The following is a 22897-nucleotide window of genomic DNA, read 5'->3' as shown; positions in this document are numbered from 1 at the left end:
AAAAGCAAACTGCTACACCTAAGTTTTCCTGTATAAAAGTTATTTGAGATTAAATTTATTTGTCAGTTCGTTGTTTGGCAAATGAGTTAACAGAGCCAAAATTGCAACTAAACTGACATAATTTGACAGAAAGAAATGTTGGATGTCCATTAACAATCTGAATTGAAGTATTTTTTTAATGAGACAAACATTTAAAATACATAACTGTGTTATAAATATATACACCACATTTTTCTGAAATGCAAAAGTGCCGATTTGCACATTTGTTCAGTAAAACATAAAAATCCTTTGATGAGGCAGTGATAAAATGGCATTGTGCGTTGGCCTGGGGTTTTATTCGCCCTAGTACCGCTTTCAGTAGCCAACAGTTACTGCCTTCACTCTGTTTTCACCACAATTAAATATATTTTCTGCTAAATTCCAGTACGTGCTATGCCAAAGAAAAACATACATACTAATTTAAACAGCACATAATTACAGAAGTGTCAGTCATGCCTATATCGAATACAAGATTTTGTCCTTTAATATGAAATATTTCTACTTGAAGGTTAAAAATAACCAACAGTCAATACATTTAAGGACTTCAGTTTTGTGCCAGAGAAAACAATCTCAAGAGCAAGACAGGCCTAGAGCTTCCATGACATTTAAATAGGCCATGTTTTAAATGGCTTAGAAGGCTTAATTTAAGCAATAGGTGTCAAAGATCAGGCATACATGAAGATGCTGTTATTGGTTTTGACTTTTAAAAATGTATTGTTCGATATACCTTTGACATTCATTTCACCAGATGCAGAAATACAAGCTTTCAGCTGCAGTTATTTAAACTACTACTTGATCTCCCGAGGCATTGCACATGGGGGAGTTACAACCAAATGCAATATTCAGGTGAAGTTGGGTTAGGGAACAGAGGATAATTAGGCCATGGCCCACAGATGTAATTCAGTCCATACTTTAAAGCATCTTGTCCTTATGTTTAAATAATAAGCAGATAATTTTGTTTATAATTCAATAGAAATTTGGGAACAGAGAAGCAGGGTCGATTGGAATAAAGGAGTTTATCTGCAGTACAGGAGAAGGAGCTGAGAGATGCAAACCTGAGGCACTACACCCCCACCACTGGTAGGAGGACGTAAATACAGCGTGACAAGTTTACATAGGCATAGAAATTTATAATGGACAAAATTGACACAAGTGTGACAAAAATGTTACAACAGGAAGTTCGGTTTTATAGACAGTGAGTGTACACAGATGTAAGCTTTTAAGACATTATAGATGGCAGACAAGATAAATCTTGCCTGATTCCTAACCTTCCTCTTGTGAGGCAATAGTAAGTATATTGGACTCCACTGTGATACCATTCAGTCGGAATATCCATCAACATTTATTGTACATGTTCACACAGTAAGAGTGGTCACTTAGGCAAGGATCCAGGGTGCGGCCATAGAATCATACTCCAGCAGAAATCAGTGGAAAATATCAGGAGAAATAATATTGACACTAAATATCCTCTTGATCAACACAACTTACTATAACAGGACCATTACTACAGGGAGATAGGGCACATATAACAGGAGAAAACTGGTCCAATTGCTGCTTTCTTGTGAAAAGTCCACCACACTATCTTACCTTCTCACTATCTTCTTCAGTCCCATCCTTTTCCACAAGATCTCAAAATAGCTAGGGATAAGAAGGCCGCTTTTTTATTTGGCATCTTCCTTCTATAGTACCAGCCACACTTAGCTTCCCAACACAAGAATCCAGCTGTTTCTTAAATGAGTCTAGAAACACATGTGGTAGTCCTTTGAACTTATTTAAACGTTTTGCTTTGAGAAATTGTCATGTTAGAACAATAAAGGTTAAAACATACTTTTTGTGGAATAAAGCTACACTCAAAATGAATGGAACAATGATTATTTCAATCCTTCGTTCACTGCCTTCAATGTAGGCCTGAAACAAAATGCTGATAATGAAATAAAACACGGAATAATTTTTACAAGGAGTATTCCTTCTGTGGGATTGCTTCTCCGATACACTTCACCCTCATCAGTCTACTTCTTCTCCCCATAAAAGCCTTTATTTTGTTTGCGTGGAACAATGAGGGCTGAGGGTTACTACTCAAGTATGACGTGGACTGGCAGAACAGCTAAGAATTTTGGTTGTCAGTGAACTGCTGTGAAATTAGCAACCAATCCAAGCTTATTTAGTTAGTTTAGTATTCCAGTACATTAAACATGACTGCTGCACAAAGTCTATAAAAGATCCAGTGGTTGTGCCAATATGTCATTCTTCCCCTTCCATTAATTTAAATTTAGTGAAAGTGAATTAATTACATTACCCACTGATGTACATAGTTAATCATTTTAGGTATACATTGCTACATAAAAACTGCTCCTTTCCTAGAATGGATACCTTGAGTTGCTTTAAAAGGACAGCATCCCTCTAGTTCTGTTGTACAAAGTTGCATATGGTCAAGATACAAGGCTAAAGCCTTGAAATGACTTTGTGCAAAGATTAGCATACAAACTCAATTTGGGGCAATTTTAGCCGAATACGCAAGAAGCACACGGGATTGGTGGGGGGAGTGGGGGAAACGCTGATTTTACAATCCACCCAATATTACCCTCCAATGATTGATATCGAAACAGAGTAAAATTGGGCGGGTTGTAAGACCGTCACGTTCCCAACAGGCGGGTTAAATTAAAATTATGCTGAGTGTCTGTGTTGACTTACTCATCACTTACTTTATGGTAACTTTCCTTCTAAAAGAACAACATATAGTTCATGTTTTTCAATCCCAGTTTATTTGTGCCATTGCATCTCTTACTAAAGATCAAGTTTTATACTTGAAGCCTTTGATATCTTCTGTTGAATTTTTGTGCACATCGTGATGAGGAATAGGGAACCAGGACTGTTTTTGGCACCAAGCATCAGCACTGAATAATTCCAGGTCAGGTGTATCACAGATTAAATATAGAGTGCTTCATGTTGCTCCAACAATTTTAACCCCAGTCCCCAAAACTCAGCAGAGCACCCATCAGTATGATATTTAAAATTCCTGTGCTGGCCATCCTCTTGGTCTCTTTGAATGACAATGTTAATATTTGTGCCAATTATACTATGCAGATATACATGCTATATAGCCTCATATCTGTCAAAGAGGAAATTTTTATTCCTTCAGACTAAGTTGGATTGAGATCTAAATCCCAGAGGTGAAAGAGCAATGCACAGCATCCATTCCTTGGTACGGTTGAGGAGTTAACGCCATGCATTTCTCTCTGAACTCCATGGAGTTATTTAAATGCTCTTTTAGACTGTAACAATTCTAAAGATTAAACTGTCAGTATTTATCCCTTCTATATTTTAGCATTAGAGTATAATAGCTTCAAAAAATGCAGTCACCAACAGCACAACGTCAGAACGGGAAATAAATCTAACTTATGTAGTACTTGTTAGAAAAGTTTTAAAAAATTATTTGTAACTTTAAACAAAAAGGAAAGCAAAACTTTAATTAAAACATTCTAAATTATAAATTCTCAAGTTGCAACTTTCATAAAGCAGGTTTGGTTAGAAAGTAATACTGCCCCTTCAAAACATTTTTTTTCTGTTTTGCTTTTTACCCATCTAACATAGTATATTTCCTCTTCTCCATCTTAAATTTATATTTATTTTAATGTCTGTTCTTTGCAAACCAGGAATGAATTATTAGTGAAGTGTTTTCACGATTCAGGAATGAATTATTAGTGAAGTGTTTTCACGATTCAGGAATGAATTATTAGTGAAGTACTTTCACGATTCTTTCCCACCCGCCAGTCTATTTTGTCCTTCATTTGTACACTGGACAGTCAGAAAGAGCTGCTTTGTAAAACAAGAGGCCTGTGTTAGGCCTCCATTGAGAAGATCAACAAATGACACTGTCTCCTCGTCTTCCTCCTCCCACTTGAATTGCCCAATTGAGGATACTCGTTAGACGTATTGGTAAGCGGGATGGCGAACATCAATATGTTAACCAATACTCCAGTAATCATAATGCAGATATGATTGAGTGTCTTGATTTACGTTACATGGGCTAACTTAATTATTATTTGATCAAGTGTCTAAACTGAGAAACAGGCCCATTATTGTTACACAAGGTACTGCAATAATTGTCATCATAAGTTGCGCTATTCGTTGAAATTATTGAATTATTAGGAATACGATTAGCTTTACAATTTTTAAAATTATCTTTGTTCCAGCAGGAACTCAACTCAAACATAATTGTCTCAGAATCTCTGATTATCCAAATGCATTAACCAGCTAACAATTCTTCATTCAACTAATATTTGCAAATCTGCCTAACAATCAACCAAATAGAAACCAACTTGAGTTGAAACTGAGTGAGTGTTATCATTAGTCACTAAACCCTATCATTAGAATAATATGTATCCATGTGTGAATCACTTATAGCTGTGTATCACCACTTGCTGCAGTTAGCTCAGAAATATAAATAAGTGGTACACTAACATTGTTGATAATGTCTTTGTAGGAGATACCTCACCTTATAACGTCCTAATCAAATGTTAGTCCCATAATCAGATGGCTAGTGGTAGAACTAAATTAGATGATGCATGCATTTTGTACCCCAATTAAGGCTGTGCTTGAGGCACATTTATTATGAATGAGCACATCTTTCATGGGTTGTATCACTCTTCAAGTGAAAACTGCAAAGCAACAGGGTACTTAAGTTCAAGTAGTCTACAGATCAGTTTGGCTTTCAGCTTTGCACTTTTCCCACTGTTTTTTCATTAATAATAGGTGTTCGTATCTGAGGTGGTTGGAGAGATCCACTGTCTGATCTTATTGTCTTGGGGCTAGGTATGTAGTTGAAAGGGGTCACTCGAGCAGCTCTGCTTGGAGAACCATGTCTACTTGAATTGAAATGCATATGTCCTGGGACATTAGTATAGCTTTCAGTCTCAGCTGAAGTGGTTATATTGTTCCTCATTAGCATTACTGTGTCAAGTTCCTGTTCATTGTCTGAATAGACACCATACATGGTCTCTCTAGTTTTCGCTATAAATGGTCTGCTTGCGGTATTCCTGGGAATAGCCTGCGCAAGGTGAGGGATTAGATCCAATGTTGGCGATGTGCTTGAATTTGTTTTCGAGATGGAGATGTCTTCAGTTTGCACAAAAGCATCACTGGTTTTAGTTTCCACAGTACCCATTTTGTTCGACTGTTGGTCAGACTCCGATTTATTTACCAATGCCATTGCTGAAGGTGGAAGAGAGTTGCTGAGAAAATATGGAATGTCTTCATCTTTGATTCTTCTCCATATTCCTTTTAAGCTTGGCTGATTCTTTTTTATTTGTTGTTCTTTTTGGTTTGCAAACTTTTGATTACTTCGAGGCTCTTCTTCACTTTTTGTCTTGTCACTAGATTCTGACGAGGCTGAACGAATGGAAGATGGGCTCCCTGCCCTCTGTAATACATTTATGTGAGGGGAAGATGAATAGCGTTTAAAATGATCATGTTTCCAGGCAGCACTGTTTTTCACAGGGAGCCTGGAGGGGCTTTCTGAGCTTGGCCTTCTTGACAGTTTCTCATTTCGGAGTCCTTCCTCATTGCACATGGCTTTCCGTTGATTTATATTCAGGCTAGATGCTGGTTTAACAACTTTTAGTTCTTGGCACTGAGAAGCACGTATGAAGGCCTTCTGAAAATCAGACTTGCTTCTTCTTGGTGACACAGACTGAGACAATGATGAGACTGATTCAGATGAAGATGCTTCAGACTTCTGCCTCATTAGAAGGCTTGAGGATTCTTTGATAAACGTCAGCTGCCGCACGAAGTTGGACTTATCAGATTCACTGCCACTTGATTTTGCTGATGACATTCTCACCAGGTCCAGCCTATTTGATGGCATAACCTTCTTAGGACCTTGGTTCTTATTTGGTCCAGGAGGCTCATTCCTTTGAAAAGAGGGCACCTTCTTTGCTGGAGTTACCTGCTTAGTTGGTGTATGAATGTTTGGTGGTTGGACTGGAGATTTGCGAGACAGTTTCCCTGAAACTGGAGATTTGATATTTGGAGTAGAAGGTGTAGAACTCACTTGAGGTCTTGGTTTCTGGTCCAGCTTGTTGATACTGGTTTTGGGTGCTTGTGGCGTCCCTTGCTTATTAGACTGTGCGGTTCCGGTTAAATTCTTTTGAGGCTGTCTAGATGGTGTTGAATTCCTTGATGACCCCCTGGAAGGACCTCTTGCTATTCTCGCTGGTGGAGTCATGCTTCTTTTTGGTAAAGTACTGTCAACTTTTTCTGTTGTTTTTCCAGGCCTGTGTAAACTCCTAGACCTAAAGGTCTGGTTAGAAATTTTGGCAGCAACATTATTTTTAAGTACTGTTTTCTTTGAAGCTGGGGTAGCATTCATGGGCTTTTTCCACATATCAGGCATGTAGATCACAGTCCTTCCTCTAAAGACCACAGGTAAGTTCACTCCTCGCGATGGCGGTTTAGGTGTGTTTGGAACGTTATCGGTAATAGAAGATTTACCTCCAGTTGCCTTGCTTTCATTCAGTTTCTTTCCATCTTTAGAAGTATCCTCTGCACCCTCTACATTATGTGTTTGCTCTGTCGGAGTCCTTTTTTTGTCTTTCCGTTCAAGAGTGAAATGAAGTGTCGATCCAATGGACAATCCTGACACAAATGATAAAATTGAATCAGATTCAGAGGAGGGTTCCCTCGAAAGGCAGGCTGCAGCCTGGTGCAAGCTAGTGACTATTGAGTTGGCACCTTCTTGAATAGCTTTCCACTCGATGCTTTCCAGATCAGGAGACGTTAAATCCGACATTGAACTGTAAACATCTTGGTTTGCATCCTTCCTGTGCTCCAAATCATAAGCCATATTCATGCCAGTGTTGTTCTGCACATTAGCTTTCAGGCTTTGCTTTGCAGTCCTCTCAGACTTACGCTTTGAAGAATGTTTCCTCTTCTTTGGCATTGCTGAGCTGATGCATTTCTGCAAGAGATCATCTTCCGAATCATAGCTCAAAGAACTGGGAGAACTATCTCTTCTTGTTGATAAGGACGAGTATCCATTATTAAAAGATTTTGAAGCAGTAGAGCTCTGAGCCTTTTTCCTTGATTTTACAAATGCTTTCCGTGTTTTCCCTTGAGTGTCCTCCAACTCCACATCACTCAGAGAACTTAATGAAGAACTTAGGGAAAAGCAAAGAGGGCTTTCATCTGTTATCAGATTGCGTTCAGTTTTACTGGCCACACCAGCATTTCTGAACTTTGTAATTGCTTTATGGTTATGGTTTGGTTCATTTCTTACTACTCCATTTTGGTTGATGATTTTTTCCTCAAATTTTACTTCAGTTTTCTGTTTCGCTGTATCTTTTGGGACACCTAGCATATCTAAAGATTCATTTTCATAAAAGCAGTAAACAGCTTCTTCAGTAGGTGTAGTATGGCGCATAGATTTAAATGCATAGCTTCCATGAATGTATTCACCACAGGGAACATCCATTCTTTGCTGTCTTTCCTCTGAACTCTTAGAATCGCTTTTCTTTGTATCCAACTCCATCATGTGTCTTGGTGCAGCTTGGTCCTTCCTTAAGCTATTTGCAATCAACCCTGGTTGAAAAACATGAACTTTCTGACTTTGACATGACTGTGGCAGTAGAGAGTTCTGATTCCTTTTCAGAACCTCCCTTTGGTTGAGATTAAACAAATGTGATTGAGCTACGGGCATCGAACTATTTCCATTTAAGTTGTATTTATTCCCTTGTTCAAGACTTCTGTCATGCATCCTTATAGCTATGGGTACTTCTAAGTCATCAGCATTTTGTCCTTCTGCAGGAAGTAGCTCTCTCCTCTCCATCACTTCAGTCTTAATATTTATCAAACTGGGTGATTCCTTTTGTGGATACTCTAAGGTCTCATCACTGAGTGAGGCTGAACTAGAAAAATTAACTGGCGTTCCTTCAACAGAATCTGAGTATGAGGAATCTTCTCTCAAAGTGTCATTTTTTGAAGGACTGTGCCCAGGTGGCTCTAACTGGGAATGAGCTGGCAATAACATGTAAACAGGCAGCTGTAGTGACTTCTTGGATTGCAGCACCTGTGTGGACAAACCAGATATGACAGAAGACTTCACTTTCCTAAATTTGGTTGGCATCGCAGAATTGATACATTCTTTCAGGATCTCAATGTCATCGTCAGAGTTTTCCAGGATACTATCCAACTTATCAACTTTTTCCATTCCATCTATATTCCGTTCCTCTCTGATGTCTTCTCCCTGTTCTTGTGCTAGACAATTAAAACAGCTCTTTTCTTGGAGGAGAGGCATTAACTTCAACTCAATATCCTTCTGGATATATGGCTCATGAAGAGTGAGAGCACTCAGACTTGAAGCACATGAAAAGTTTTCATTGGGTTTCTCTAAAGTGAAATAGAGCATAGTATCAATATCTGGAGGAAGGTGAAATCGTTCCTTAAAATCATTGATGTCCATGTGTTTTTTCATATCGCCATCCCATTGGTTATTGACTTGACCAGCATCTTTTTCCAGTTGGTCAAGCAATGGGGTTTTACTTCTACTAGGGGGCATGGTTTGCCCAGGGCTGTCAGGCAAATCACTGGGACTGATTGTTCCACTTATCATTTCACTGCAAGGGTCACTTTGAATGGAACTTACAATTGATGGGCTTTCAAAGCTTCCAAGTGAACTGACTGAACTACACCTGCTTAAGACTAATGGGGTTTCTTGCAAATAATTTTCTGATGGACTTGACGGACTGGAATCCACATTTCTAGAAGATACCTTTTTCCTTATCAAAAACTTTTCATGCTTTGGGCAAGGTATTTCTATAGGTTGAGAACCACTGCTAAATGAATGATCATTGGACTTGATTTGCATTTCTTCTGAGGCAAAAGACTCATCATTTGTCTTCTCATCGGGCAGTGGTGATTCTTTCTCAATGCCAATAATTTCCAGAGAAGAATCACTATCAACATCATTTTCACTACCAATGTGAACATCCAAGACATTTTCAGCAGATGAGAGGGATGACAGTGAACTACATCTTGAGAAGCAAATTGGAGTGTCTTCCACACAGTAGGTTTGTAAAGTTTCCTGGTCATTGGAAATTGGTGTGGAAGCAGATGTGCTAGAGAGGCCTTGATTCAAATTTCTACTGCTGTGTGAAAATCCAGAATGAACCCATGCCTGCTTTCTGCCACTCAAACTCTGAGGAGTCAGAGAATTTCCTGGACTTGGGCTTTGGCTGTTTCCCGTTGTGACTGAAGCCATATGAATCTTTTCGTAAAAGGGTGAGAATCGTTTCTTACTTATCTCATCAGCTTTTCTTATCCCCCAGGCTTCATTCAATGTAGTTTTAGATTCTCTAGAACTCAATTGACCATCAGAATATTTTCTATCTAGCTGATTTTTCTCCCCATTCTTTAGGTCTAAGTTGGTAGGTCTTTTCTGATATGTAGGAAGCTCGTCCTTTTGGTCTGTAATCGAAGATTTCTTAGTTGAATTAATGTGATCATTTGCGTTACATTCGCCAGTGCTATGAACACATTCTAGACTATCACTTGATAAGTTTGTGTAGTCTGTTCTTGCACCCAAGATCGCATGCACTTTGCTACGATTTTCACGGTTGCCTGAATTAACAGCGTCAGTAAGATGACAGGGTGATGAAGACTTTGTCCTGGGTTCATTCAAATCATCTAGTGCACACTGCCAGTCAATGCATTGGTCTTCAGAGCTAAGACTAAAACTATCTTCTGAGGATGTGTGCATGTTAGACATATCTTCCACTATTTTGTCAATTCGGGCTACAGTTGTGGATATTTGGTTTACCAACCTCTCTGCTGCAACAGACACATTATCAGTGGCAGGATTAAATTTTTGAGGATTTCCATCAAGATCTCTTTCTGATTCTGAACATCTTCCACTACTACGACATCTGGACAAGCCTTGTCCTTGAAGAAAAGAAGAGTTTAGGTACATGGACAGGACAGTTAAGCCTCCAGTTTCTAATCCAGTTGATATATTAGGACCCTCATCATCATCAAAGCATCCCGAGTCTGAAGCATAATCCTTGGCCAGGCTTTCAATATGCCTGAGGGGTTTGTTGACATTGGGATGCTTCGGGCTAAGTTTTTCAATGCCATCAAATGTCTCTGCTAAATGTTTAGCATCCAATTCCACCTCCAGGGCTTTCTGCTTCCTCATGTATAAAGAAGGCATGCAAGAACCTGGAGATACCATGGCGGTATCTTTGTATTTTGCTGGCCGGTTGGTCAGCAGATTCCTCAGGGCAGCTGCACTTCCCATTGCTATCATCTTGTGTTTGGAATGAATCAGGTTTCTCAACATGCTGATGGCCCCTAGATCCCATAGTAGCTCTTGGTCCTTCGAGCTGCGAGCTGAGAGATTCCATAAGGTTCCGCAAGCATTGCTGACAATGGTCAAACTGTGGGACTTCAGATGTTGCAACAAGGTCTGCAGACAGTTGTAGTCACGTAGAATTTGCCTAAAAGATAAATAAGGCTGTTAAACAAAATGAGCAGCTGTATATTTATAATAAAACACAGAGGAGAAAAAAAATCCAAACATGTGTGCTTTCTTTTGAAAGGTTATGAGATTGCAGGAATGGTTGCAATCATTTAAATAATGTGTCTTAATAGTATGTTTATTAATAAATGGGAATTTTAGCTTTATGAAGTGCTATACTGTATATTACGTAAGATAAATAGAACTTACTGGTCTGATATAAAGTCATTGAGTTCTTGAGTAATGCCAACAATCTCCTCACTGTTTTTATGTCTTGCTTTATTTAGAATTCAGCTACATTTATATTTCTATCTATAACTATTCCACCATAAAAAATAACAGATATCTGACTAGCTCTAATTAGTCTGGATAGTTCAGAAAATCTGCCAATGTTGTATCTCTTCCAATTGAAGAACATGCAGTGAATCAAGCTGTACATTACCAGATTTCATTAAAGAAATATGCTCCTTTCACATTAGTATTAATAGCATTAGGAATACAATGGCTCTCACTATTAAAACATGTATGTTATATCATTTATCAGCAAGGCATCACCAATTCACTGTTTATACACCAATCGGTACACCTTTCACAACCTCAGAATGTCCTAAAGCACTTTACAGCCAATAAAGTACTTTTGAAGTGCAGTCATTGTTGTAATGTAGGAAATGTGGCAGTCAATTTGGGCACAGCAAGGTTCCACAAACAGAAATGTGAGAATGATCAGATTTTTTAGTCAGATGTTGAGGGATAAATATTGGACAGGACACCAGGGAGAACGTCACTGCTCTTCTTCAAAATAGTGTCATGGAATCTTTCACCTCCACTTGAGAGGGAAAAGGAGCCTTGGTTTAACTTCCCATCTGAAAGACAGCATCTCTGTCAGTGGCAGCGCTCCTTCAATACTGCACTGGAGTGTCAGCCTGGATTTTGTGCTCAAGTTCCAGGAGTTGGTCTTGAACCCACGATCTTCTGATTCAGAGGTGAGAGCACTACCAACATATTCAGACAATGCTAGTGATTGATGCACCGCAACACATCTTTTTTTTAAAATCATTAATTGCTGTACCTGTACTCCTCGTTTGTTGCAATGAGACTGGAAACATTTCGCAGAATACCTCCTCCGCTCTCAATAATGGCGAGTGAATTGCTCTGACACTTGTAGGTCAGAGTACCCACGAGGAAAACCAGCGCTCCCTCAACAGAACAGATTGCCACCTTGTTCTCTGTGCTGTGAGCTGACAGGTTCCAAAGAGCACTCAGCAGGCTTTTCAGTGTCGACTCCTTGAGGGGAACATGAAAATTCAAAACTCAGAATGTCAATTCACAAGATCACAAGATGAATTCAGATGAGAGCAGTCATTCAATTCTCCATGGCTCATTCACCTGAAAAGAAGAAGCCATTGCAGTCACCTCATCACATCACCCAACCGGCTCTAGGATAACTCGAAGGTTTTTGCCTTCATTACTCTTCCTGCAGCTCTATTCCCAACATTGATTTTTCTATCGAGATGTGAAGGAATTCTTCCTGACATCAGTCCTAAATTTACCCTTCATCTGTTTTATATCCAGATTCCCTTTACTCACTGTCCCACTGCGAGGTTTGCTAGCGTCACTCAGGAGGGGTTAAACTAGTATGGCAGGGGGTTGGGAACCACAGCAGTAGGACAGCAGGTGAAATAACTGAGGGGGAACTAGTAAATAAGGCCATTAAGACTAAGAGGAAGAGCAGGCAGGGAGATGTTGCTGAGCACAGCGGGACTGGTGGTCTGAAGTGCATTTGTTTCAATGCGAGAAGTATATCAGGTAAGGCAGATGAATGTAGAGCTTGGATTAGTACTTGGAACTATGATGTTGTTGCTATTACAGAGACTTGGTTGAGGGAAGGACAGGATTGGCAGCTAAATGTTCCGGGATTTAGAAGCTTCAGGCAGGATAGAGGGGGATATAAAAGGGGTGGGGGAGTTGCATTACTGGTGAAGGAGAATATCACAGCTGTACTGTGGGAGGACACCTCGGAAGGGTCATGCAGCGATGCAATATGGGTAGAGCTCAGGAATAGGAAGTGTGCAGTCACGATGTTGGGGATTTACTACAGGCCTCACAACAGCCAGTGGGAGGTAGAGGAGCAGATATGTGGACAGATTTTGGAAAGATGTAAAAGCAACATGGTTGTAGTGGTGGGTGATTTTAACTTCCCCTATATTGACTGGGACTCACTTAGTGCTAGGGGCTTGGATGGGGCAGAATTTGTAAGGAGCATCCAGGAGGGCTTCTTGAAACAATATGTAGGTAGTCCAACTAGGGAAGGGGCCATACTGGACCTGGTATTGGGGAATGAGCCCGGCCAGGTGGTCGAAGTCTCAGTAGGGGAGCATTTCGGGAACAGTGACCATAATTCCGTAAGTTTTAAGGTACTTGTGGATAAGGATAAGAGTAGTCCTCGGGTGAAGGTGCTAAATTGAGGGATGGCTAATTATAACAATATTAGGCAGGAACTGAAGAATTTAGATTGGGGGCGGCTGTTTGAGGGTAAATCAACATCTGACATGTGGGAGTCCTTCAAACGTCAGTTGATTAGAATCCAGGACCAGCATGTTCCTGTGAAGAAGAAGGATAAGTTTGGCAAGTTTCGGGAACCTTGGATAACGAGGGATATTGTGAGCCTAGTCAAAAAGAAAAAGGAAGCATTCGTAAGGGCTGGAAGGCTGGGAACAGACAAAGCCCTTGAGGAATATAAAGAAAGTAGGAAGGAACTTAGGCAAGGAGTCAGGAGGGCTATAAGGGGGTCATGAAAAGTCATTGGCAAACAGGATTAAGGAGAATCCCAAGGTCATACGTATATAAAAAGCAAGAGGGTAGCCATGGAAAGGGTTGGCCCACCGAAGGACAGAGGAGGGAATCTATGCGTGGAGCCAGAGGAAATGGGCGAGGTACTAAATGAGTACTTTGGATCAGTATTCAGCAAAGAGAAAGACGGTGCATGATGAGTCTAGGGAAGGGAGTGTAGATAGTCTGGGTCATGTCGTTATCAAAAAGGAGGAGGTGTTGGGCGTCTTGCAAAGCATTAAGATAGATACGTCCCTAGGGCCTGATGGGATCTACCCCAAAATACTGAGGGAGGCAAGGGAGGAAATTGCTGGGGCCTTGACAGAAATCTTTGCATCCTCATTGGCTACAGGTGAGGTCCCAGAGGACTGGAGAATAGCCAATGTTGTTCCTTTGTTTAAGAAGGGTAGCAAGGATGATCCAGGAAATTATAGGCCGGTGAGCCTTACGTCAGTGGTAGGGAAATTATTAGAGAGGATTCTTCGGGACAGGATTTACTCCCATTTAGAAACAAATGAACTTATTAGCGAGAGGCAGCATGGTTTTGTGAAGGGGAAGTCGTGTCTCACTAATTTGGTTGAGTTTTTTGAGGAAGTGACGAAGATGATTGATGAAGGAAAGGCAGTGGATGTTGTCAATATGGACTTCAGTAAAGCCTTTGACAAGGTCCCGCATGGCAGACTGGTACAAAAGGTGAAGTCACACAGGATCAGAGGTGAGCTGGCAAGATCGATATAGAATTGGCTCGGTCATAGAAGACAGGGTAGCAGTGGAAGGGTGCTTTTCTGAATGGAGGGATGTGACTAGTGGTGTTCCGCAGGGATCAGTGCTGGGACCTTTGCTGTTTGTAGTATATATAAATGATTTGGAGGAAAATGTAGCTGGTCTGATTAGTAAGTTTGCGGACGACACAAAGGTTGGTGGAGTTGCGGATAGTGATGAGGATTGTCAGAGGACACAGCAGGATATAGATCGGTTGGGCGGAAAAATGGCAGATGGAGGTTAATCGGGATAAATGTGAGGTAATGCATTTTGGAATATCTAATACAGGTGGGAAGTATACAGTAAATGGCAGAACCCTTAGAAGTATTGACAGGCAGAGAGATCTGGGCGTACAGGTCCACAGGTCACTGAAAGTGGCAACGCATGTGGATAAGGTAGTCAAGAAGGCATACGGCATGCTTGCCTTCGTCGGTCGGGGCATAGAGTATAAAGATTGGCAAGTCATGCTGCAACTGTACAGAACCTTAGTTAGGCCACACTTAGAATATTGCGTGCAATTCTGGTCGCCACACTACCAGAAGGATGTGGAGGCTTTGGAGAGGGTACAGAGGAGGTTTACCAGGATGTTGCCTGGTCTGGAGGGCATTAGCTATGAGGAGAGGTTGGATAAACTCGGATTGTTTTCACTGGAACGACGGAGGTGGAGGGGTGACATGATCGAGGTTTACAAAGTTATGAGTGGCATGGACAGAGTGGATAGTCAGAAGTTTTTTCCCAGGGTGGAAGAGTCAGTTACTACAGGACATAGGTTTAAGGTGCGAGGGGCAAAGTTTAGAGGGGATGTGCGAGGCAAGTTCTTTACACAGAGGGTGGTGAGTGCCTGGAACTTGCTGCCGGGGGAGGTGGTGGAAGCAGGTACGATAGCGACATTCAAGAGGCATCTTGACAAATACATGAATAGGATGGGAATAGAGGGATACGGTCCCCGGAAGTGCAGAAGGTTTTAGTTTAGACAGGCATCAAGATTGGAGGGCTTGGAGGGCCGAATGGCCTGTTCCTGTGCTGTACTGTTCTTTGTTCTTTGTCCTTTGTCATGGGTTAACTCAAAGCAATGCTCTGGATTTAGCTTTTCTATATCATACAATATTTTATTTACAACCATAAGATCTTCCTTCTTCCAAGCCCAAAGAGTCCAGTTTTTCTAACCTATTAACTCAGTATTTTGATGACTAAAGCTGGATGTAATACTCATGGTATAGTCTCATCATACTATTATATAGTGTTACAATAACCCACTTGAATTATACTTTTCTAATTGGAAATATAACACTGTGAAAATTTTCCAATGCTAATGCATAGTTCCTTGACATGTGCAATGCTAAGTCTACTAGCAATCACAGATTTCTTTCGTCAACATTAGCTATTTCAGAGTGCTTTGGTGCAGAGGGATCTGGGTGTCCTCGTGCATGAATCACAGAAAACTAGTATGCAGGTGCAGCAGATAATAAGGAAGGCAAATGGAATTTTGGCATTTATTGCTAAAGGAATAGAGTATAAAAGTAGGGAAGTGTTGCTGCAACTGTACAAGGCATTAGTGAGACCGCATCTGGAGTACTGCATACAGTTTTGGTCCCCTTACTTGAGGAGGGATGTGGTTGCATTGGATGCAGTTCAGAGGAGGTTCACTAGATTGATTCCAGAGATGAGGGGTTTGTCTTATGAAGAGAGATTGAGCAGTTTAGGCCTTTATAGAAGAATGAGAGGAGATCTAACTGAGGTATATAAGATGATTAAGGGGATTGACAAAGTAGACATAGAGAGGATGTTTCCTCTGGTGGGGCAATCTGGAACAAGAGGTCATAGTTTTAGGATAAGGGGTAGCAGATTTAAAACGGAGGTGAGGAGAAATTACTTCTCTCAAAGGGTCGTGAGTCTGTGGAATTCACTACCCCAGAGTGCGGTGAATGCCGGGACATTGAGTAAATTTAAGGTGGAGATAGACAGATTTTTAATTAATAAAGGGTTGAAGGGTTATGGAGAATGGGCAGGAAAGTGGAGTTGAGGCTGAGATGAGATCAGCCGTGATCCTATTGAATGGCGGAGCAGGCTCGAGGGGCTGAATTGCCTACTCCTGCTCCTAGTTCTTATGTTCTTATTTCTAACCATTCCCAGAGTATGTATTTTCTTTCCATATGCACTTCTCTGATTATGCAACTATCTACAATATATAAAAATCTTACTTTAAATCTATGCGTATTTCATATCTACAAACCTTTGTTTCCTGTTTTTTGTCATATTTACATGTAAACCTTTTCCATTATGAATCCGCTCCCAAACCCACAGTGGCACAGTGGTTAGCACCGCAGCCTCACAGCTCCAGCGACCCGGGTTTAATTCTGGGTACTGCCTGTGTGGAGTTTGCAAGTTCTCCCTGTGTCTGCGTGGGTTTTCTCCGGGTGCTCCGGTTTCCTCCCACAAGCCAAAAGACTTGCAGGTTGATAGGTTAATTGGCCATTGTAAATTGCCCCTAGTATAGGTAGGTGGTAGGGAAATATAGGGACAGGTGGGGATGTGGTAGGAATATGGGATTAGTGTAGGATTAGTATGGATGGGTGGTTGATGGTCGGCACAGACTCGGTGGGCCGAAGGGCCTGTTTCAGTGCTGTATCTCTAAACTAAACTAATTCCAATGTAAACTTCTGACACTGTAATTACAGACTGCTGCCAGTGAGGGGTGGGGCGGGGTGGGGGGAGGGTGTGGTTGCTGTCCCATCACAGTTTGGCATCTCCTGGCTCCCCAGACTGTATGGAGAAATAAATATTTGTCCCAACCAACTGTGCTTTTCTGCTCCCAAATTGTCAGAAGTTTTGCTATTTGACAATAAATAATGATCTGCAAATTGAAGTATTACAACAACTTTTATTTATTCTCGTGCCTTTATCATAATGAAACATTCCCAGGTGCTTCACAGGAGCCTTATAAAGCAAAATTTGAGACTGAGCTACATAAGGTGATATTAGGGCAGATGGCCAAAAGCTTGATCAAAGAGGTAGGTTTTAAGGAGCATCTTTAAAGGAGAAAAGAGAAATAAAGAGGTGGAGAGGTTTAGGGAGGGAATTCCAGAGTTTAGGGCCTAGACAACTGACGGAATGGCCACCAATGGTGGAACAATTAAAATCAGGGATATTCAAGAGGCTAAAATTAGATGACTGAAGATATCTCGGAGGGTTGTGGGGCTAGAGGAGGTTAGAAAGATAGGAAGGGATGAGGCCATAGAGGGATTTCAAAACAAGGATGAGAATTTAAAAATTGTGGCACTGCGAGATCGGGAGCCAATGTATGTCAATGAGCACAGGGACGATGGTGAACAGGATTTGGTGTGAATAAGGACACGAGCAGCAGAGCTTTGGATGACCTCAAGTTTACGGATTGTATATAAAAATATGGACAAAATGCATGATTTTACAATGAGCCTCTGGGCTCACTTCTTTGACCAGGAGTCCTCCCTCCAACCAGCAGACCCATTCACCCGCCTCCAGCATTCTTCCTTTACCTGGACCCCTCCCCCTAGCCTCTTACCCGCTCTTGATCTCTTCATTGAAAACTGTCGGCGAAACATTGGTCATCTCAATTTCTCTGCCCCCCCTCACTCACTCTAACCTCTGAACTTGAGGCACTCCATTCTCTCAGGTCTAACCCCGACATGGTCATCAAGCCTGCAGACAAGGGTGGTGCTGTTGTTGTATGGTGTACCAACCTCTACCTTGCAGAAGCTCAATGCCAACTCACAGACGCTTCTTCCCAGCTCCTTCTGGACCATGACCCCACCAACGAACATCAAGCCACTGTCCAAAGGACTGTCACTGACCTCATCTCCTCTGGAGATCTTCCCTCTACAGCTTCCAACCTCATAGTCCCGCAACCCCGGACAGCCCGCTTCGACCTCCTTCCCAAAATCCACAAACGGGACTGTCCCGACAGACCCATTGTGTCAGCCTGCTCCTGCCCCACTGAACTTATTTCTTCCTATCTTTTCTCCGCTGGTCCAGTCTCTTCCCACCTGCATCCGTGACTCTTCTGATGCCCTACGTCATTTTGAAAATTTCCAGTTTCCTGGTCCCAACCGCCTCCTCTTCACTATGGACGTCCAATCGCTCTACACCTCCATCCCCCACCAGGAAGGTTTAAGAGCTCTCCGCTTCTTCCTGGAACAGAGGCCCAACCAGTCCCCTCCACCACCACCCTCCTCCACTTGGCTGAACTTGTTCTCACATTGAACAACTTCTCCTTTAACTCCACTCACTTCCTTCAAGTAAAAAGTGTTGCTATGGGTACCCGCATGGGTCCTAGTTATGCCTGTCTTTTTGTGGGATATGTCGAGCATTCTTTGTTCCAGTCCTACTCAGGCCCCCTCCCCCAACTCTTTTTCTGGTACATTGATGACTGTATCGGTGACATTTTCTGCTCCCGACCCGAACTGGAAATCTTTTTCAACTTTACTTCCACTTTCCATCCTTCTCTCACCTTTACATGGTCCATCTCTGACACTTCCCTTCCTCAACTTCTCTGTCTCCATCTCTGGGGATAGGTTGTCTACTAATATCCATTATAAGCCCACTGACTCCCACAGCTACCTCGACTACACTTCTTCACACCCTACCTCCTGTAAGGACTCCATTCCATTCTCCCAGTTTCTCCGACGCATCTGCTCTGATGATGCTACCTTCCATGACGGTGCTTCTGATACGACCTCTTTTTTCCTCAACCGAGGATTCCCCCCCACTGTTGTTGACAGGGCCCTCAACCGTGTCCGGCCCATTTCCCGCACCTCTACCCGCACCCCTTCCCCTCCCTCCCAGAACCGTGACAGGGTTCCCCTTGTCCTCACTTTCCACCCCATCAGCCTCCATATCCAAAGGATCATCCTCCGCCATTTCCGCCACCTCCAGCGTGATGCCACTACCAAACGCATCTTCCCCTCCCTTCCCCTGTCAGCATTCCAAAGGAATCGTTCCGTCCACGACACCCTGGTCCACTCCTCCATTACCCCCACCACCTCGTCCCCGTCTCAGGGCACCTTCCCCTGCAATCGCAGGAGGTGTAATACCTGCCCATTTACCTCCCCTCTCCTCACTATCCCAGACCCCAAACACTCCTTTCAGGTGAAGCAGCGATTTACTTGTACTTCTTTCAATGTAGTATACTGTATTTGCTGCTCACAATGTGGTCTCCTCTACATTCGGGAGACCAAACGCAGACTGGGTGACCGCTTTGCGGAACACCTCTGCTCAGTCCGCAAGCAGGACCCTGAGCTTCCGGTTGCTTGCCATTTCAACACTTCCCCCTGCTCTCATGCTCACATCTCTATCCTGGGCTTGCTGCAGTGTTCCAGTGAACATCAATGCAAGCTCGAGGAACAGCATCTCATTTACCGATTAGGCACACTACAGCCTGCCGGACTAAACATTGAGTTCAATAATTTCAGAACATGACGGGCCCCCCATTTTACTTTTATTTTTAGTTATTTTTTCTTTTTTTCTTTTTTACATTTTTTACAATTTTTTTAAATGTTTATTTCATTTCATCTTAGTTTGTTCAGTTTGCTTACCCACTGTTTTTTTCATGTTTGTACTTGCTGCTGTTCAATCTTCAGTCCGTTAACACCCTATCTGTACTAATGCTTTGTCTTTCAACACACCATTAACATATTGTTTGCCTTTGCTCCACGACCTTTTGGTCAGCTATGTGGCCTTATCCAATCTACACCTTCTCCTTTGTTATCTCTTGCCCCACCCCCGCCTCACTTGCTTATAACCTTTGACATTTCTAATATTTGTCAGTTCCGAAGAAGGGTCACTGACCCGAAACGTTAACTCTGCTTCTCTTTCCACAGATGCTGCCAGACCTGCTGAGTTTTTCCAGCATGTCTTGTTTTTAATACATCAAGAGAGTTTTAAGAGAGAATGGTAGGGGAGAAGGGTGGTGGCGTTGAATGAGAGACACAGGATTGAGAAGAAGAATATGACATTAAAGTAAATTCTGATTGAGTATTTAAATCCTTGAGGCAATGTTATTCTTTATGGATTGACAACCAGTCCCATGAGATGGATTCTTTCTGCTCCCCTCACCTCGTGGCTTGGATACATTTTTCCATCAATATTCTTCTCCAGAATCTTAGGTTAACAATGAATTGTGAGCCAGTTATTTAAGAACGCACCTTTTTAGCCTTCAGTGCACATTGCATCAATGCGCTTACACTTCTGACTTCCCGTAGAATCCTCTTGCTGTTGATGTCTGCTCTCCATGAAAGATTCCTCATAATACTAGCCACGACCTGGAACATTAAGCACTCAATCAAAAGAGGAAGCCTATACTATAAGGTGCAGGTTGGGAACTGAGACACACGCTAGCAAATTGATTTTCCTGGTTGTTTCAGCCTCACCCTGACTTCCACCCCAAGGATGAATACCAATCTCATCTTCCAAGTCTTTCACCCTCCATGGTAACAATGATTTCCCTTTTGACAACTACATCTAGAGACACACACACACACACACACAAATTATTACTTTACATGCACATTCATAGATGCCCCACAAACACATAATATAATGATATGCTTCTAATGCAGAGTTCCGCTATAGATAAAGACAAAACTAACTGTAACACATAATGCCTACTTGAAGATTTTCTTCCATATGTCCAAGAATGACTGATTCAATTAATAACAAGATTTTGAATGCATCCTGATTGGAATTCATATTTCCAAAATCCCACAAATGGATTTGATCCCAACAGTGTCTCTTCAAAACACAGTAAAATCATACAGATGATAAACATAAGGACCAGAGAGTTTTTGATGCCATAAAGTGTTTACACACGTGTGAGAGAGCACAGTTGTGTGCACACATACAGATGAGCAGATAAGCATATAGATGCATCTACTCTGAAGAAAATGAAACTGGCTGCAAGAATGTTCACATGCTAACCAGCTATTCAAATACAAGCTGTTTAAACACTAAAGCCCCAGTTTTAACCACCTGGTGGGAACGAGGTAGTTTCGGGTCAGCTACCCTACCTGATATCTTACAATCTATTGAAGTCAAATGCACTGAGGACTCATTTCTCCTTCTTTAAGTTCAAGCTGTACAGTTAAAGGAATAGTCCAAATTAAGGGTCTGTATTAGTTTAAAGATGGCAGCTCTGATGGAGAGACCAAAAATTAATATCAATTATTTTTCATTTGAAAATTTTTATTTTATAACATATATAAACAAGGGATGTTTTTAGATGAATATACAAGTTTAAGAACATTGTAGTGCCTTATCCTGGAGTATTCCTTTAAACTTTTACAAAGTATCTGAATAAAATGTTTCATAATTCGCCCACCTGATGTATGTCTTCACTTTCAGACTCTAACTGGGCCACAATACTTTGCATGCAGCCTTTTCTGGAGCACAGTGTAGCCTGCAAGAGGAAAAACAGACACGAAAGCTGAACAAGTGAGTACATCTCATTTACTGAACAGTTTGATTCTCTCTCCTCTAGATATTTCTGACCAAGACAAACAGGCTGTACAAGTCTTCACACCGGCGATTGGTTCTTTTATGGGACACCGTGGTTCCACAGGGAAGTTGAGAAAATGATTCACTACGGCAACATCTTAAATCAGCCTAGTTTCAAGCTTTGTGATATGGAGCTAGCTTGATTCCATGTGCTGAATTTGTTGACCTCAGCCAAGCTGCAATCAGGGCATTGAAATTGGACCCTGTACCCTGAGCTAGGGAACAAAAGAAAAAAATCAGCCAGAGCAGATCCATTCCTGTTAGGGACAGCTGCCGTTTTTGACCAGTGGCAGATTGCACGTTCCTTGTGACTTATCAACTGTTTTAGAAAAGATTAAACAGTCATTGACATTGAAGATCGTGTTTCAGTAGTAGATGAATCCCAGATTAGGTTATCGATTATTTACTGTATACAGATATTAGTTACTAAACATAACAGATTGATTAACGTATATTGACAAAATGTAAATAAATTTCATCTATTTTCCACCTATTCACAACTAAAAGGATCTGAGAAAGATTGTATCAATCAGATTGACCTCTACTTCTGTAAGCACCAGCTTCTGATCAGCACTTCTCTTACATTAATCTTGTCTTGATGTGAACATTGTTATTAGGAAAAAATGAACTGAAAGATCAAGTATATTGGGAACTCCCACTAGACCAGCACTGAGTAAATGATTGCTACTCCCCTCCCGCCCATATACTCATTCCTGGAGTTCAATAGAGTTATTATCATAGATATACAAAAGTTATAATATTGTATTGATTTTCAGTCACTGCGTCCTTTTAATTTCACAGCAGCAGACATGACGGACTACAACAAATACCCATATATACATTAACAGGAGAGGTTAGGCAATCTGCACTGAATTTGTACTGTTCATAATGTGGAAGAGATTTAGCACCAGTACAACCACTGATTGTACATTAATAATTTGGACTTTGTTGTACAGGGCACAACTTTTAACATGAAACATGGAAGTGTATCAAACAGTGAAGAAGATAGTGTTAGACTTCAAGAGGACACAGACTAATGAAATGGGTGGACACATGGCAGGTGAAATTCCTTGCAGAAAGGTGTGAAGTGATACATTTTGGTAGGAAGAATAAGGAGGGACAATACAACTAAATGGTACAATTTTAAAGTGGGTGCAAGAACAGAGAGATTTGGGGGTGTTTGTACACAAACCTTTGATGGTGGCAGGACAGGTTAACAAGGCAATTAATAAA

The 22897-nt window shown here is 41.5% G+C and overlaps 1 protein-coding gene across 2 annotated transcripts in view; it reads right to left on the bottom strand.

Moving 5' to 3' along the window:
* Positions 1 to 209: 209 nt before the first annotated feature.
* Positions 210 to 22897, bottom strand: part of apc2 (APC regulator of WNT signaling pathway 2) — a 193718-nt gene continuing 171030 nt past the window's right edge. For both annotated transcript variants that reach the window (XM_068016183.1, XM_068016184.1), the window contains 4 exons: positions 21489 to 21566; positions 20317 to 20433; positions 11616 to 11830; positions 210 to 10526 (listed from right to left, as the gene is read on the bottom strand). In XM_068016183.1, coding sequence (XP_067872284.1) covers positions 4751 to 10526; positions 11616 to 11830; positions 20317 to 20433; positions 21489 to 21566 — 6186 coding nt within the window. In that variant the 3' untranslated portion in view covers positions 210 to 4750. The remainder of the gene's footprint in view (positions 10527 to 11615; positions 11831 to 20316; positions 20434 to 21488; positions 21567 to 22897) is intronic.

Source organism: Heterodontus francisci, chromosome 36 (assembly GCF_036365525.1).
Source record: "Heterodontus francisci isolate sHetFra1 chromosome 36, sHetFra1.hap1, whole genome shotgun sequence".
Classification (NCBI taxonomy): domain Eukaryota; kingdom Metazoa; phylum Chordata; class Chondrichthyes; order Heterodontiformes; family Heterodontidae; genus Heterodontus; species Heterodontus francisci.
Note: the sequence above shows the minus strand (reverse complement) of the source record. Positions and strands in the feature narration are given on the sequence as shown.